This window comes from Zea mays, chromosome 1 (genome assembly GCF_902167145.1).
Source record: "Zea mays cultivar B73 chromosome 1, Zm-B73-REFERENCE-NAM-5.0, whole genome shotgun sequence".
NCBI lineage: Eukaryota > Viridiplantae > Streptophyta > Magnoliopsida > Poales > Poaceae > Zea > Zea mays.
This window is the reverse complement of record NC_050096.1, coordinates 166,325,618-166,342,724: the sequence shown is the minus strand read 5'-3', so window position 1 is coordinate 166,342,724 and position 17,107 is coordinate 166,325,618. Positions and strand designations below refer to the sequence as shown.

The 17,107-nt window shown below is 47.7% G+C and overlaps 1 protein-coding gene across 3 annotated transcripts; it reads left to right on the top strand.

The window, feature by feature from the left end:
- Positions 1 to 1,757: 1,757 nt before the first annotated feature.
- Positions 1,758 to 6,666, top strand: LOC100279869 (uncharacterized). 3 transcript variants are annotated; one of them, XM_008674699.3, is made up of 5 exons: positions 1,758 to 2,135; positions 2,362 to 2,680; positions 4,121 to 4,190; positions 4,572 to 5,774; positions 5,946 to 6,666. In XM_008674699.3, the coding sequence occupies exons 2-5, from the start codon at positions 2,619 to 2,621 to the stop codon at positions 6,534 to 6,536; spliced, it is 1,926 nt and encodes a 641-aa protein (XP_008672921.1). In that variant the 5' UTR covers positions 1,758 to 2,135; positions 2,362 to 2,618; the 3' UTR covers positions 6,537 to 6,666.
- Positions 6,667 to 17,107: the final 10,441 nt, after the last annotated feature.

The following is a 17,107-nucleotide window of genomic DNA, read 5'->3' as shown; positions in this document are numbered from 1 at the left end:
CGGTGTCGACAACTGTAGCAAAATGGTTCGTGCCGATCGCACGAGGGACAATGGACAAGATTTGCAGGTTCGGGCCGCTTAGAAGTGCGTAACACCCTACGTCCTGGTGAGTATATGAGCGTGGTTACAAGAGGACTCTCTGGATTGAGGGCGCAGAGAGTTTACGTGGGTGGCTAAGTAAAATAGGGTCGATCGTTCGGAAGGGGTGCCCCCTAGGCCTTATATACTCGACCGTGGGGCAGTACACGTGGATATGATAGCTACAAGTAGCTGAAAGATAGTAAACCTCTTGAGTTTATCCCTACGTAACCCTTGCCGACTTATCCTCGCATGGCTCTGTTGCATGGGGGCTTCAGCGCGGGAAAGTCGGGTCTCTGTTGCGATTTACTCGTTCGACGATGTGGGCCGTCCGGGTTTGCTCCAATCCAGTCTTACGTCTTCTCCGCTTCGTTGATTGTCTTTCCCCAGGCCCACGAAAGAACGACCTTACGATTTATTGGGCCTTTGGGCCTTTCGTGAGGTCTTTTATCTCTTTAGTGGACCCAGGGGATATCTATCCCCCACAGCCTCGGACTCCTAGCCCTGGCTACTGTTCGACTTTGAGGAAGAGCTATACCAAAATCCTGTTTGAATTCATGGACATTGGTTTTTTTAAGACATCAACTCTTGGCCACAAGATTGTCAAAACCAAAGAATTCCTTAACACGAGCATGAGAAGTCTGGATGAACACAGTGGGTTTCACCGCAAGCTGAAGCATTTTGCAGAGCAGTGCCAAATTGATGTTTCTTTGTTGCAAGAGGAAGAAAAGAAAATTCGGTCCTTGGTCAGGGGCACTGTTGATTATTTCCATGGGAGTACAGGGAAGGAGGAGGGCCTGCCGTTAGGATTAGTTAAAGTTCCAGTTTGATCATGGGCACCTAGGTCGATGCCTTTAGTAAGATGTAAGCAATCTGTCTTCTGGCCAGGTTGAGCAAGGCTTAGCTGCAGTGTATCAGTGTGGTACAGCTGATGTATTTATACTGTACAATCTAATGAGACTGTACGGATTAGAGCTATCAGAACCTGCACAGATATTTCACAATAAACTCTTAGGTTATATATTGCTCGAGACTTGTGAATATTTTGTTATTGCTTCCTGGTTCAAAGCCATGATGCATGGTACACGCGCGTAATTATGACTTCTCATGCAAGACGGGACGTCAAGACTCCGGTCTTTTTGGAGACATCATAACCTATTTGTTTAGCTTTAATCCATTCTGATTTATACTAATTATACAGTGCTTTATCCTAATCGTATCCGTGAACCGTGACAATTTATTTTGTTCAGAAAACCGTAGCGAAGCACGGGCATTTGACTAGTACAAATACAAGACCACAGCTACCTCACTCCCTCTCTATAGACAGTAGACCGGACATAGGGTGGGGGAGCCCGTGGAGTGGCCTTCAGGTCAGCAACGGACGCGCCAAACCAAACTGGCCTGACCTTGATGGCCGGCCGATCCCGACCGCTTTATCACCGAACTGTTCCCCCCATCCCGCCGATTATTGGTGGCGGCCGGCGGCCCGGCTCCTCCTAGTCCTAACTCTCCGCTGTCGCGAGAGATCGCGAACATGCCCGACACCAAGTTCGCGCTCACCGGCCCGTCGCGGCATGGGCGTTGTCGCTCCTGGACGGCTGGACTGGACACCCCGGGCTGCCCTGCCTCTCCAGTCTCTACTTGTATACATACATGTCCCTATCTTTGTTCAGAGAATGCAGCCCCCGAAGAGAACGTTGGAAGCTGTATTTTTCGAGTCTATCATTTTAGACTGATCCTATGGAAAGTGCAAAAAGTTCAGGGAAATGCAGGTGTGAGAGAGAGAGAGGGAGGGGGGCAGAAAAGTCAATTGGTTGCCCGAGCCCAGCAGCTTTTAAGCTAAAAATAAACAGGCTCCATCCACCACTCTCACTCCTTTGCATTGGAGTAGCAGCAAAGCAGCTCGGCCAGCCAGCCAGTGGGTCTGTTCCGGAGGCACACACGCACAGTTGCTGCTGAAGCACACGGCAGTTGCCTTGCCTGTTCGATTGCTGCTTCCTTCCTCCTCCCTCGAGTCTTCTTCTCAGCCCAGAGAGACAGACGCCAAGGAAGAGCTGGTAGGTAAGCTCCACTACTGCCTTCGATCGTCCCTCCGCCCCCATGCATGAAGCTTGTGCGCCTTTGACTGAAGCCATCAACCCTAGTAACGCCATGTAGCCGCTCATCTTCTCCTGTTCAATCACATTGCCGTAGCCTTTCTCCTACCCTGGCTGGCTTGTCTGGACTTTGGAGTAGTAGCTAGCTTGTGAGGCTGTCCTCTCACCGCCCGCCCTTGCTCTGCAGGTGCCGCTTGCTCTGCCTCCGATCCAACCCAACCCAAGGCAGCAGCAGCAGCGGGTACGTTCTTCTCGGCCATGCATGGAATGGAACGAAGACCGCCCACCGCCGGCGCCGCCTAGATCTCTGCATCCGGTGGCCGCCATTGGCGGTTCTTGGCTCCGATTCGGTGCTGCCTGGTGACGAGTAAAAGCGAAGGAAAAAAAAAGAAGGAAGGGACGGCGATTCAGGCCTCACTCTTGGCCTGTGAGCCTGTCGTCGACATGAAGTACATGAAGCTTGGATCCAAGCCGGACGCCTTTCAGACGGAGGGGAACAGTATCAGGTGAAGCTGTCCTTTGCCTTTCCCACTACTCTTTCGTTCACAGTTTTCAGACTGTACTGTAGAGATGCACACCGCCTTTTTTTAAAAAAAAAATCTGAATTTCCAAATCCTCCAGCCGTTAGTTTGATTCTTGTTTTGGGTGGTAGAAATTGATAACTTGGAAGTTCCTTTTTCTTTTTTTCTTTTTTGGTACTACAAATATGGCCAAGAGTAAAGCAGATTACAAGTATTTATTATATCTGTGGTTTTAATCCACCTGTTTCTGCTTTTTCTATAGTACCGTGGTTTTAATTCACCGTTTTCTGTTTTTTCTACAGTATTTTGTCTTTATGGATTACCGTTGCAGCGGTTCCGAACGGTTTTAATTCAACCATAAGCTAACAATTAGATGTATAGTGTCCACAAGCAGCTGAGCTGTGAGTTGGCTCTAAACACATTTACACATTGAACATTCTGCATTGTTTTTCCATGGCTATCTATGATTAGCGCTGGAAAAGGGTGTCTTTCTGAACGTGAGTAGTACTCGTACTGTGAAGCTGTGTGGGTCTCATGATGGCACTTGAAAAGGCTCCATCTTGTACAGAGAGAGAAACGAGGCATCGTCTCTGATTCTTTGCAGATGGCATCTGTTCTTCAGCTTTCAAGTATACTACACCACCACCACTACTCGCGGGGGCATGTGCCAAGCAAATCTCATCTTGGTGTCATGGTGTGGTGTGGTGTGCCTTAGCTTTTCTCGTAGTCATGGGCTGTCTAGCGTTACATCTACCAGATTTTACAGGCCGTGTGGTCCATTTGGAAAACCAGGCCCTGTCACTTCCCTAGCCTTTTGCGTTATCAGTTTGTTGTCAAATCATTTTCCATGGTCCACTTAGGGCTTGTTCGGTTATTTTCAATCCATACGGATTGGAGGGGATTGATATGGATTGGAGGGGATTTTGACTTATTAGGGATTGAATCCCTCTCAATCCCCCTCAATCCATATGGATTGAGGTAGAACCGAACATAGCCTTAACGGTCTCATTAGGTACGTACATTACACCTCATGTGATGCATGCATGTCATGAATCGCTTTCCTCGCCCTTTTTTTGCTGGTACTTTATGCAGGCTAAACCAAATGACCGCTTCTTTTCTTACATGCTAGTTTGAAACTCAAATCATGAGTTTTCAAACTAGGTCTAAGCTAGTTTATTAGACTGTTTCTAGTAAAGTGTGAAAAATAGAGAACACGAAACTGTAGATAACACTGTTTGTTTGCAGAGAGAAGCTTCAAATAGAAGATAAGATAGGAGATCTGATGGAGATAGATAGCTTTAGCGGCTAAAATTTTGTGCCATTTTTCATCTCACCCTTCCCTTGTTTTTTTCGTTTCCTGGGTACTAGTTCAGGGGTGATGCTAATGCTAATGTTTGGATTCATCCTTTCTTCACTGTTTTCCAGGTCTGTTGCAACTGAGCTGGCAGTGGATATTGTCGTCACTGTAGGGGATGTCAAGTTCTACCTTCACAAGGTACCACCAGCCCAATCTTCCACTTCAACATTCTTAGACCGTGCTCAGAAAATCATGTATATGGATGAGCAAAACATCATTTTATATTGTAGACCGCACTGTTTACTGAAGGATGTTTGAAATAGAAATTGGGATAGAAAGTGGATAAGGATTCTGCTGGAGATGGCCTTGGTCTCTGTCTTGGCACACAGCAAAACTTAGATCTGAACCTTCAGACTGTAATTTCTTTCCTTACAATCCATTGAAAGAAATAACTTGCACACAAAGTGTTCTTGACACATGCTTCATTACATTTATTACGTGTTTTTTCTGTGATTGAAACTGAACTTGTGACTGATCAGAGATGTTCTGTTTCAAAATTCAACACACACACACACACAGTTCCCTCTTCTGTCCAAGAGCTCCCGCCTACAAACGCTGGTGGCCTCGACAAGCGAGGAGGGCAGCGACGAGGTGGACATCTCCGACATCCCGGGCGGCCCGGCGGCGTTCGAGGTCTGTGCCAAGTTCTGCTACGGCATGGTGGTGACGCTCAACGCCTACAACGTGCTGGCCGCCCGGTGCGCGGCGGAGTACCTGGAGATGTCGGAGACGGTGGAGAAGGGGAACCTGGTGTACAAGATCGACGTGTTCCTGTCGGCCAGCATCTTCCGGGCCTGGAAGGACTCCATCATCGTGCTGCAGTCGACGAGGCCGCTGCAGCGGTGGACGGACAGCCTCAAGGTGGTCAACCACTGCGTCGACGCCATCGCCTCCCGGGCGTCCACGGACCCGTCGGAGGTCGACTGGTCGTACACGTACAGCCGGAGGAAGCTCCCGTCGGAGACCGACGGCGACGCGCGCGGCTGGAACGGCGTCAGGAAGCGGCAGGCGGTGCCGAGGGACTGGTGGGTGGAGGATCTCTGCGACCTCGAGGTGTGCCTGTACAGGAAGGTGATCCTGGCGATCAAGGCCAAGGGGAGGACGGGCGGCGCCGTCGTCGGCGAGGCGCTGCGGGCCTACGCGTGCCGCCGGCTGTTCGGGTCCCTGGACCACGCCGTCAGCGACGGGCTCGATTGCACCAAGCACCGCGCGGCTCTTGAAGCCGTCGCCGACCTGCTGCCGGCCGAGAAGGGGTCGGTCTCCTGTGGCCTCCTTCTCAAGCTGCTCAGGGCCTCGTGCCTACTGGAGTCCGGTCAGGCCTACCGCGGCGAGCTGATCAGGAGGATCGGCGCGCAGCTGGAACGGGCTTCGGTCCCGGACCTTCTGATACCTGCGGACTCCGGCGACGGCGACGGCGACGCGACGTACAATGTTGGCATGGTGGCTGCGATGCTGGAGGAGTTCTTGCTGCATCACAAGGTAAATGGGGCCGAGGCGGAGAAGCGGGAAGATGGCGAGGACGACGTGGATGTTGCCGCTGACGACCCGGTCACTTCTTCGAAGCTGGCCGCTGTCGCAAAGCTGGTCGATGGATACCTCTCCGAGATCGCCAAGGACCCGTGCCTTCCTCTGGAGACGTTCGTCGCCCTCGCCGAATCGATGCCGCCCCTGTCTCGCCCGGTGCACGACGCGCTCTACCGCGCCATCGACGTTTACCTCAAGGTATGCACGCGCAAGATTATGCTCTGAAAGCAATTCTGCATCATATCTGTCTGCAATTTCAGTTTCAGAAATGCGCAAAAATCTGCGATTTCAGTAGCTAAAAAGAATGCGCAAAAATCTTTGTACGATTGTGCGCTGTCGAATCTCTCTCTGCTGTGCACACGCGCGCAGGAGCATCCGGGCTTGTCGAAGGGCGAGAAGAAGCGGCTGTGCGCGCTGATGGACTGCAGGAAGCTGACGGCGGACGCGAGCGAGCACGCCGTGCAGAACGAGCGGCTGCCCCTGCGCGTGGTGGTACAGGTCCTCTTCTTCGAGCAGGTCCGGCAGTCGGCGGCGGCGGCGGCAGCCTCCGCCGCCCCCGCGCGCTCGCTCATCCTGCCCAGGGACGACGGCGCGTCGTACGGCAGCTCGAGGTCGGCGACCACGACGGCGACGGAGGACGAGCAGTGGGGCAGCGGCGCCGTGGTGGGCGCGCCTGTGACGACGTCGACGTCGGGCGGCGCCGGCGACGCCGGCTCGCTCCGGTCCATGAGCCAGCTGTCGGCCAACGAGAACGGGAGAAGCGGCGGCGGCGGCGACAGGAAGAAGGCCAAGGGCGGTGCGGTGGCGCCGGCGCCGGTGAAGAGAGTGCTGGGGAAGCTGTGGTCCGGCAAGGCGAGCAGCGGCGGGTCCGACGACACGTCGGCCAGCCCCGTTGGGTCCCTCAACCTGGAGGAGACCAAGTCAATGTCGTCACAGATCACGAGGCATTCTGTGTCATAGTTACTATATTACTGTATATGTTCTCTTTTTTTTTGGGTGATGGTTTTGTTGGATTGGATTTGACTTACATAATTATGGAGGGTGTTTGGTAATTGGTACATGTGGTAATGGAGAATTTCTCGTCACGAAATAGCTTCTCATCTCCATCCAAGCATCTCCATCCAAGCGACAAAAAAATATCCTCGTCGTTAGACATTTCTTCCCCATCTCTGTTAAACCCTAAACCCTTAAATCCCCGACGGAGATCCTCGTCTCTGCTTAAATTATAACTAGAATTTATTAATTTAAAATATTGTCACTTATACATATTGTCAGACGTAAAAAATCATTATGTGTATATCAAAATGAATATATTTGTACAATGAGTGATCTCATAACAAAGTAATTATTTATTTTTATCATTAACTAGTATACAAAAATATCGTCACATGCAAGCTTAACGCCTCCTCGTAGAAAACGGTGATAAGGTTTGATTCCCCATCCTCGTCTCCATTTCCTCGTCGGGGAAAGAATTTCTCTGAGGGTTTGAGCACTCATTTCTATCGTCGCTCATCTTGTGTAGTTTGCCCCTACGTAGTTTCACATTTCTCCTCTCCTCCGCGCTCTCCCTCTTTTTCCAAGGCGTGAGAAATCCCTATGCTCGTGTGGCGTGCAACTTCGAGATAAGCTTGTTCTCGTCCTTCCTCTTTCTCCGTCTTCGGTGCTATAGTTTTTTCTTCATTCCTCTAATATGTCCTCAGTTTTATTGTTTTTGCTCAATACTTGTACATTTCTGTTTATGCAAAGTTGATTTTGTATTTGTCGGAGAGAAAACTCCAGACTTGTACATTCCTGTTTATGCAAAGTTGATTTTGTATTTGTCGGAGAGAAAACTCCAGACGGATGGCAGAATACACCCGTCTAATCCTATGAACTAGGGGGAGCCTAGGAATTTGTCTGATTAGTTGGATGAACACGAGAACACAAAGGTTAGAGTGGTTCGGGCCGCCGAAGTGTAATACCCTACATCCAATGTGTGTTGTATTGCATGAGGAACGAGAGTTTCTATGTGTTTGAGGGTCTCCGAAGGAGTTCGTCCCTTAACGTTACATGCCCTCCCTTTTATAGCCTAAGGAAGCTGAGCCCCGATAGACGAGCCTAGGAATATAGTAATAATAACATTCTATATGGAACAAGTAATGTTGTCAGCGAACATAGATCATCTCTTGGTCGTCGTGCAGATTTCCTGAACAGCTTCTCCTACGTAGATCTTCTCTTGGTTACTGTGCAGATTTCTTGACCAGCCTCTCCTTCGCCCTGCCTTGATAGCGTGTGAGTGAAGGCTCTAGTATGGGTTATAGCGTAGACTAGCACGCTCACGTGCGTAGGTGTGTGCACAGTCGTCTGTGTTGTCATGTCCGGCCGATCGCTATAACAGACTCAATATCTGATCGAACGACGCTTCATGATGGTGTCTTCCACGCGCGTGTGGCACAACGACCTCGATAACGTGCGGAGCTCTGAGCGGGCATTTAATGCATGCAACAACGCCATGCTACATGCGCCTCGGTAACGCGTGGGGCGGTTACAGAGACCTATCACAAGCCGACCAATGCCATGCTCTTGGACGCTTGGCTGCCTTGTGTTTAATGTGGGTTGAGGTTTTGCTTCTATACAAAGGTTTGCACCATGCGCCCATCGGCCACGTGGCATCACCGGACCCCTGCCTGGGTCTAAAGTAGGGCCTGGGGGCATGTTCTGTCCTAGAGCACCGTGAGCCCTTGTTGGTGACCTAGACCCCATACGAGGGGGAGGGATCCCTACTCAGGGGGGCAATTTGTATACGTGGAGGTCCTGTACCTTCCATGGGATCCGGATTGGGTACATGGGGGTCCGAGACCCACCCATGGGGGGTCTAGATCCATTGGTGAAGTCTTTGAGCATATCGCCTCCCTGAACACGTGGCAGCACGAGACCTAACCATAAGACGGGGACATGCACCATAGTTGGCCAAGGCGGTCAGCTCTCGGAGTGTCGCTTGAGACACCTCAGGCGAATCAGAAATGTGCTTCTTGCCCGAAGCTGGCCTCGGGTGAGTCGCGACTATGTCTCCTGACCGAGGTCGGCCTTGGGCGAGTCGTGACTGCGTCTCTCGTTCGAGGTTGGCCTCGGGCGAGTCACTACTGCTTCTCCTGCCTAGGGTCGGCCTCGGGCGAGTGGTTACTACGTCTTTCGCCCGAGGTTGGCCTCGGGCGAGTCATGACTAGGGTCGAGCTGCTCAGTTCCTTAGCACACGATTAGTGATAACTGCGTGGATACTGCGTTTTGATACAGTAGTAAGGGGTACCCTAGTTCTGTGGTACCGATAGTATTGTAGAACCTTGATATCTAACTGTTATATGTAATGCACTCTAGTTCTTGGTGATGCTTTTAATCTCTCCATCATTTCTAGGGTTTCACTTGTTTATCTGAGCCGATAGGCATCTATTCTTGGTAGATATAGATGTTGCGTACTCAGGCTATGGAGGTTGGGGACAATGTATCTATTACGAATGGTGAGGTTGCCTTCTTCTACCAAAGGTCCTCAAAATACTAACTTAATAGATTTTTTCTTGCGTGTTCAAGTGTTGCAGGCAGAATATTGAAGGTCACCTTCGGCTGTAACTGCTATGGACGCAAGTACAAAGGCACTAGCTTCAGATTAACGATGTGTATGCATAATTAACGAAGCAATATGAAGCTACGATAAGTCCTCAAGGCTTGCTCAACAAGACAACATGAGGAAAAGACATGACTACCCTTAGTTTGTTCACTAGTTCAAATGTATAGGCTTAAGGGCACAATCAATTTTACCGAAGTTGTGCCCTGTGCCTATAAATAGAGGAACAATGTCATGCATTAGACACACCTTTTAGCCACAGAGGAGAAAATCCGTCTGCCTACGAAGCTATATTTTCTTTACCATCATCTTGTAATATTACAAAGTTGAAAGTATATATGTAATCTTTTTGAAAGTCGCCTAGAGGGGGGTGAATAGGTGAAACCTAAAATTTATAAACTTAAGCAAGCACTAAGGTCGGGGGTTAGTGATAGAATTAAATTCAAGTCCGAAAGAGAGTGGAAAACAAATCAAACAAGAATCAAGGCGAGTCACACGATGATTTGTTTTACCGAGGTTCGGTTCCTAAGAACCTAGTCCCCGTTGAGGAGGTCACAAAGACCGGGTCTATTTGTAGCCATTGGGGAGGCTGCTGGCGATGATTTGTAGCCGTTGGGGAGGCTGCTGGCGATGATTTGTAGCCGTTGGGGAGGCTGCTACCGATGGGCGCACCGGACAGTCCGGTGCGCCACCAGACATGCACTGTTCCTTGTCCGGTGCGCCGCCACGTCACCCAACCGTTAGGGTTCGGAGCTGAGTCGATCGTTGGAGCTTTGTCCTCTTGTGGCACCGGACAGTCTGGTGCCACACCGGACAGTCTTGTGCCACACCGGACAGTCTGGTGCCCCTCTGACTTCGTGCTCTGACTTCTGTCGTGACAATGTTCATCTGTCAGAGTCGACCGTTGGTCCCAGAGACCCGTTGATCCGCTGGCTCACCGGACAGTCCGGTGGCACACCGGACAGTCCGGTGAATTATAGCGGAGCGCGCCCTGGAATTTCCGAGAGTGGCTGGTTGACATCTGTACGGTCCTGGTGCACCGGACACTGTCTGGTGGCACACCATACAGTCCGGTGCGCCAATTCTCAGCACACTCAAGTCCTTTTGCTCCTTTAAAATTGTGTCCCTAACTTGATTCTTTTATTGATTTGTGTTGAACCTTATGCACCTGTAATACATGAATTCTAGACAAACTAGTTAGTCCAAGTGTTTGTGCTCACGATCAACCACCAAAATTAATTATAGGAAACGGTTAACCCAATTTCCCTTTTAATCTCCCCTTTTTGGTGATTGATGCCAACACAAACCAAAGCAAATATGAAGTGCAGAAATGTAACTAGTTTGCATTTGGAATGTGCATAGGTTACTTGGAGTTAAACCAATAGAAAATCTCACTGAGTATGAATGGATTGCGTTTTCTTTTATTTAACATTTTGGACCACTTTTGCACCACTTGTTTTGTTTTTGCAAATATTTTTGGAAAACCTTTTCAAAATCTTTTTGCAAATAGTCAAAGGTATATGAATAAGATTGCAAGAAGCATTCTCAAGATTTGAAATTTCTCTCCTTGTTTTAAATGTGTTTTCCTTTGACTAAATAAAACTCCCCCTGAATGAAATTCTCCCATTAGCTTTCAAGAGGGTTTTGAGATAGATATCAATTTGAAATTTTACTTTCACAAATCAAGTGAAACATAGATACCAATTGATATCAAAAACTAATTTGAGAATACATCAATTGAAAAAATACCAATTGAAGAATACCAATTAAAAATTTCATTTCGATTTTTTTTGAAATGGTGGTGCGGTCCTTTTGCTTTGGGCTTAATACTTTTTCCCCATTTGGCATTAATCGCCAAAAACGGAGACTTTGAGAGCCCTTTTTCATCTTTCTCCCCCATTGGGGCCTAATACTTTCTCCCAAATGGTAATTTAAATATGAGTGAAAGGTCATACCATGGAGAGTTTGTGGGAGTTACGACAAAGGATAAATGATACCGTTTATGTTGAGTGGAAGCTTTGTCTTTGCCGAATACTCTATTTCCCTTTCAATCTAAGACTAAGTATGGAAATATACTTGAAAACACATTAGTCTTAGTCTTGGCATAGAAGAATAAGAAATATGCATTTGTACCAAATGAAAGAGACATGATCAAAGGATATAAATGAGCTATGTGTGTAATGTTTCAATCAAAATTCTGAGAATCAAGTATATTTAGCTCATTCCTAAGTTTCCTAAAAGTTTTCTCATCTAGTGGCTTGGTAAAGATATCGGCTAATTGGTTTTGGGTGTTAACATAAGCAATTTCGATATCCCCCTTTTGTTGGTGATCTCTCAGAAAGTGATACCGAATATCTGTGTTTAGTGCGGCTGTGTTCAACGGGATTATCCGCCATACGGATTACACTCTCATTATCACATAGGAGAGGGACTTTGCTCAATTTGTAGCCATAGTCTCTAAGGGTTTGCCTCATCCAAAGCAATTGCACGCAACAATGACCTGTGGCAATGTACTTGGCTTTGGCGGTGGAAAGAGCTACGAAGTTTTGTTTCTTTAAAGCCCATGACACCACCAGGGATCTCCCCAAAAACTGACAAGTCTCTGATGTGCTCTTCCTATCAATTTTACACCCTACCCAATCGACATCGAAATAACCTATTAAATCAAAAGTGGATCCCTTGGGGTACCAAAGCCCAAACTTAGGAGTGTAAACTAAATACCTCATGATTCTCTTTATGACCCTAAGGTGAACTTCCTTAGGATTTTCCTGAAATCTTGCACACATGCATACTAAAAGCATAATATCTGGTCGAGATGCACATAAATAGAGTAAAAATCCTATCATCGACCGGTATACCTTTTGATCTACGGATTTACCTCCCGTGTCGAGGTCGAGTCGCTTATTGGTTCCCATTGGTGTCTTGATGGGTTTGCCATCCTTTGACCTTCGTTTTCTCGAGAGTGGCTGGTTGACTCTTGTATGGCCCTGGTGCACCGGACACTGTACGGTGGCACACCGGACAGTCCGGTGCGCCATTCTTCAGCACACTTAAGTCCTTTTGCTCCGTTTTAATTGAGTCCCTAACTTGATTCTTTTATTGGTTTGTGTTGAACCTTATGCACCTATAAACATGTATTCTAGACAAACTAGTTAGTCCATGTGTTTGTGTTGACGATCAACCACCAAAATTAATTATAGGAAAAGGGTAACCCTATTTCCATTTCAATCTCCCCCTTTTTGGTGATTGATACCAACATAAACCAAAGCAAATAATAAGTGCAGAAATGTAACTAGTTTGCATTTAGAATGTGCATAGGTTAATTGGAGTTAAACCAATTGAAAATCTCACTAGATATGAATGGATTGCTTTTTCTTTTATTTAACATTTTGGACCACATTTGCACCACTTGTTTTGTTTTTGCAAATCCTTTTGGAAAAAAATTTCAAAGTCTTTTTGCAAATAGTCAAAGGTATATGAATAAGATTGCAAGAAGCATTTTCAAGATTTGAAACTTCTCCCCTATTTCAAATGCTTTTCCTTTTGACTAAATAAAACTCCCCCTGAATGAAATTCTCCTCTTAGCTTTCAAGAGGGTTTTGAAGTAGATACCAATTTAAAGATTGACTTTTAAAGATACAAATTGAAGGATTCATTATAAATTAGATACCAATTTGAAACATACCAATTTAAAACTTCATTTTGAAAATTTTGAAATTGGTGGTGGTGCAGTCCTTTTGCTTTGGGCTTAATATTTTCTCCCCTTTGGCATAAATCGCCAAAAACGGAGACTTGAGAGCCCTTTAGAATTTTCTCCCCATTGGTACAAGTAAATAAGAGTGAAGGATTATACCAATTTGAGAGATTTGCGGAGTGACGACGAAGGGTAGATCATACCGTTAGAGTTGAGTGAAAGCCTTGTCTTCGCCGAATACTCCATTTTCCTTTCAATCTACGACTTAGTATAGAAATATACTTGAAAACACATTAGTCGTAGCCTTGGCACAAGAATAATAAGAAATATGCATTTGCACCAAATGAAAGAGACATAATCAAAGGTATGTAAATGAGCTATGTGTGCAACGTTTCAATCAAAATTCCGAGAATCAAGTATATTTAGCTCATTCCTAAGTTTGCTAAAGGTTTTCTCATCTAGTGGCTTGGTAAAGATATCGACTAATTGATTCTTGGTGTTTATATAAGCTATTTCGATATCCCCTTTTGTTGGTGATCCCTCAGAAAGTGATACCGAATATCTATGTGCTTTGTGCGGCTGTGTTCAACGGAATTATCCGCCATGCGGATTGCACTCTCATTATCACATAGGAGAGGGACTTTGCTCAATTTGTAGCCATAGTCCCTGAGGGTTTGCCTCATCCAAAGTAATTACGCACAACAATGACCTGTGGCAATGTACTCGGCTTCGGCGGTGGAAAGAGCTATTGAGTTTTGTTTCTTTCAAGCCCATGACACCAGGGATCTCCCTAGAAACTGACAAGTCCCTGATGTGCTCTTCCTATCAATTTTACACCCTGCCCAATCGGCATCGGAATATCCTATTAAATCAAAAGTGGATCCCTTGGGGTACCAAAGCCCAAACTTAGGAGTGTAAACTAAATACCTCATGATTCTCTTCATGGCCCTAATGTGAACTTACTTAGGATTAGCCTGAAATCTTGCTCACATGCATACGGAAAGCATAATATCCGGTCGAGATGCACATAAGTACAGTAATGATCCTATCATCGACCGGTATACCTTTTGATCTACGAATTTACCTCTCGTGTCGAGGTCGAGATGCCCATTAGTTCCCATGGGTGTCTTGATGGGTTTGCCATCCTTCATCCCAAACTTCTTAAGAATGTCTTGAATGTACTTTGTTTGGCTAATGAAGGTGCCCTCTTGGAGTTGCTTGATTTGAAATCCAAGGAAATACTTCAACTCCCCCATCATAGACATCTTGAATTTCTATATCATGATCCTACTAAACTCTTCACAAGTTGATTTGTTAGTAGACCCAAATATAATATCATCAACATAAATTTGGCATACAAACAATTCTTTTGCAACAGTTTTATTTAAGTGAGTAGGATCGGCTTTGCCGACTTTGAAGCCATTAGTGATAAGAAAATCTCGCAGGCATTCATACCATGCTCTTGGGGCTTGCTTGAGCCCATAAAGTGCCTTTGAGAGTTTATACACATGGTTAGGGTACTCACTATCTTCAAAGCCGGGAGGTTGCTCAACATAGACCTCTTCCTTGATAGGTCCATTGAGGAAGGCACTTTTCACGTCCATTTGATAAAGCTTAAAGCCATGGTAAGTAGCATAGACAAGTAATATACGAATTGACTCGAGCCTAGCTACGGGTGCATAAGTTTCATCAAAGTCCAAACCTTTGACTTGTGAATAACCTTTGGCCACAAGTCGGGCTTTGTTCATTGTTACCACACCATGCTCATCTTGCTTGTTGCGGAATACCCACTTGGTACCTACAACATTTTGATTAGGATGTGAAACTAAGTGTCATACCTCATTCCTTGTGAAGTTGTTGAGCTCCTCTTGCATAGCCAGCACCCAATCCGGATCTCTTAGTGCATCCTCTACCCTATATGGCTCAATAGAGGAAACAAAAGAGTAATGTTCACAAAAATGAGCAACTCGAGATCTAGTGGTTACCCCCTTATGAATGTCTACAAGGATGGAGTTGATAGGGTGATCTTTTTGAATTGCTTGGTGGACTCTTGGGTTTGGTGGTCTTTGACCCTGTATTTCTTGATCATCTTCCTTGCACTACAGGAAACGACTAAATTTTCGTGGGCCGTGCTATTTTCGTCGGCCGACCCACGAAAATAACATTGTATTTTTGTGGGCCAGCGTGACCGACGAATATGTTGTCTATTTTCGTGGGCCAGTGAATATTTTCGTCGGTAGGCCCACGGGAATACGAAAGATATTTTCGTCGGCCTCAAGACCGACGAAAATGTGAGATATGTTCGTCGGCCTTAGCCAGACCGACGAAAATACGTGGATTATTTTCGTCGGCCTCAGCCAGGCCGACGAAAATATGTCAGTAACCGACCTCTATTTTCGTCGGCCTTACTGAGGCCGACGAAAATAGAGGACGTTAATCGTCCATCCGGCCTCCGCGCGCATCTTCTCGCTCTCTCTCGCTCGTCCATCTCTAGCAGCGCCGCCGCCCGCCCGCCGTCGCCGAGCTCGCCGCGCCGCGCCCGCCCACCCGCCCGCTCGAGCTCGCCGCGCCGCGCCCGCCCGCCCGCCCGCCCGAGCTCGCCGCGCCCGCCTGCCCGCCCGACCGAGCTCGCCGCGCCGCGCCGCGCCTGCCCGCCCTCGCCCCGCGCTCGCCGCGCGCTCGCCTCGCGCCGCGCCCGCCCGAGCTCGCCGCGCTAGCCGCGCCGCCTGTGGCCCTCACGCCCTTGACGCGCTCCGCCCGCCGGCGAAGAAGTTAGCGCTCCGCCGCACGCAGCCCACGCGCCTTCGCCGCGCCGCCAGCAACACGCCCGCCCGCGAAGAAGGGAGACTGTGGCCGTCGTCGCGAAGAAGGGAGCCTGCCGTCCATCCACGCCGCGCCCGACATCCGTCGACGCCGCCCTCGTTCCCCGCGGTGAGCCTCCACGTCTCCCTTCTTCATTTGATGCACATGGCGGCCATGGCGTGCCGTGCGCGCGGCCATGGCGGCCGTGGCGTGCCGTGCGCGTGCCGTGGCGGCCGTTAACCGTTATACAGATTGTTAAGGCGGTGGTGAACTGGTGATTTACAGCTAGCTTTTCTTATCCAATGTATCGCTTGATTTACAGCTAGCTAACAATTATTATATTTTTCTTGGTTTTGTTTTTCTGATTGCAGTGTGCATCATTCTTCATTAGTAATCTCATTGTGATACAGTTGCTTAATTGGTTTTGTATAGTGAAGAGTGCATGCTAGATCAGTGGTGATCAATGATCATCAGTGATCAGTGCCTCATTATCCTCAATGTCTCATTCTATTATCTTAATTTTAGAGTTTAGTTTAATGTTTAGAGTTTAGTTTTAATCGTTAACCGTAGCGAACCGTATGCGTCACCCGTTCGAGAACGGCGAACGTCACATTGGATTGTGAGGTTCGTCGTTCCGGAATTGTCCACGTATTTTGGACAGCCTGAGAGTGTAGGTTGATGCTTGTGATTTATGACATGTGCCTTACGATTGACGCGGAATTTCGGTTGTGTAACCCAGTTGTTCTCCAACACACCATGTTCGGGCGTGTGCTTGGAGAGCAGCGGGGTTATGCTGCCGAAATTTCGTGGCAAACGTAGGCTACACGTCATAAATCACAAGCATCGGTCTACACTCTTGGGTGGGTTTAGGGCCTTTACCTAATAGGGAGTTCACCTAAGCCACGGACGATCGTTGATGTTCTTTGTCTTTTGTTTAGCCTTTGAAATGGACGGTGATCGGATGGTGATGTATGACGGGTGGAGAAAAGATGGGGCACATTCGAATGAATGGATGGTTGTAACAAAGGCTTTTCTTGAGCACGCTTTCAAAGATGCAACTGGTCGTCTAGTGAAGTGTCCTTGCAATCGCTGCGAGAACAAGTGGCCTCAGAAGAAGGAAGAAATGGAGAAACACCTTTGTAAAAGTGGGTTTATGCCGAACTACCTTGTATGGTACCGGCATGGAGAGTCTATTAGACACGTTGACGTGGAGGTGGAGCTTGATGACGATCATGATAGGATGGACGACATGTTGCATGATCTTGGTAGGGAGGTTGAAATGAACGCTGAGGAGCCGGGGCAGCTTCCACGCGATGCTCAGGAATTCTTTCGGCTACTCGCCGCGGGAGAAGAGAGATTGCACGAGCACACTCAGATGTCAGTTCTTGGGACTCTCACAAGACTAATGGCGATAAAGTCGAAGCACAACATTTCAAA

Excerpts from the sequence above, each read along its gene's own strand:
- LOC100279869 (XM_008674699.3), top strand. The coding sequence starts at position 2,619 with ATGAAGTACATGAAGCTTGGATCCAAGCCGGACGCCTTTCAGACGGAG. Across the intron at positions 2,681-4,120 it reads ACGGAGGGGAACAGTATCAG|GTCTGTTGCAACTGAGCTGG; the intron begins GTGAAGCTGTCC and ends ACTGTTTTCCAG. Across the intron at positions 5,775-5,945 it reads CCATCGACGTTTACCTCAAG|GAGCATCCGGGCTTGTCGAA; the intron begins GTATGCACGCGC and ends ACACGCGCGCAG.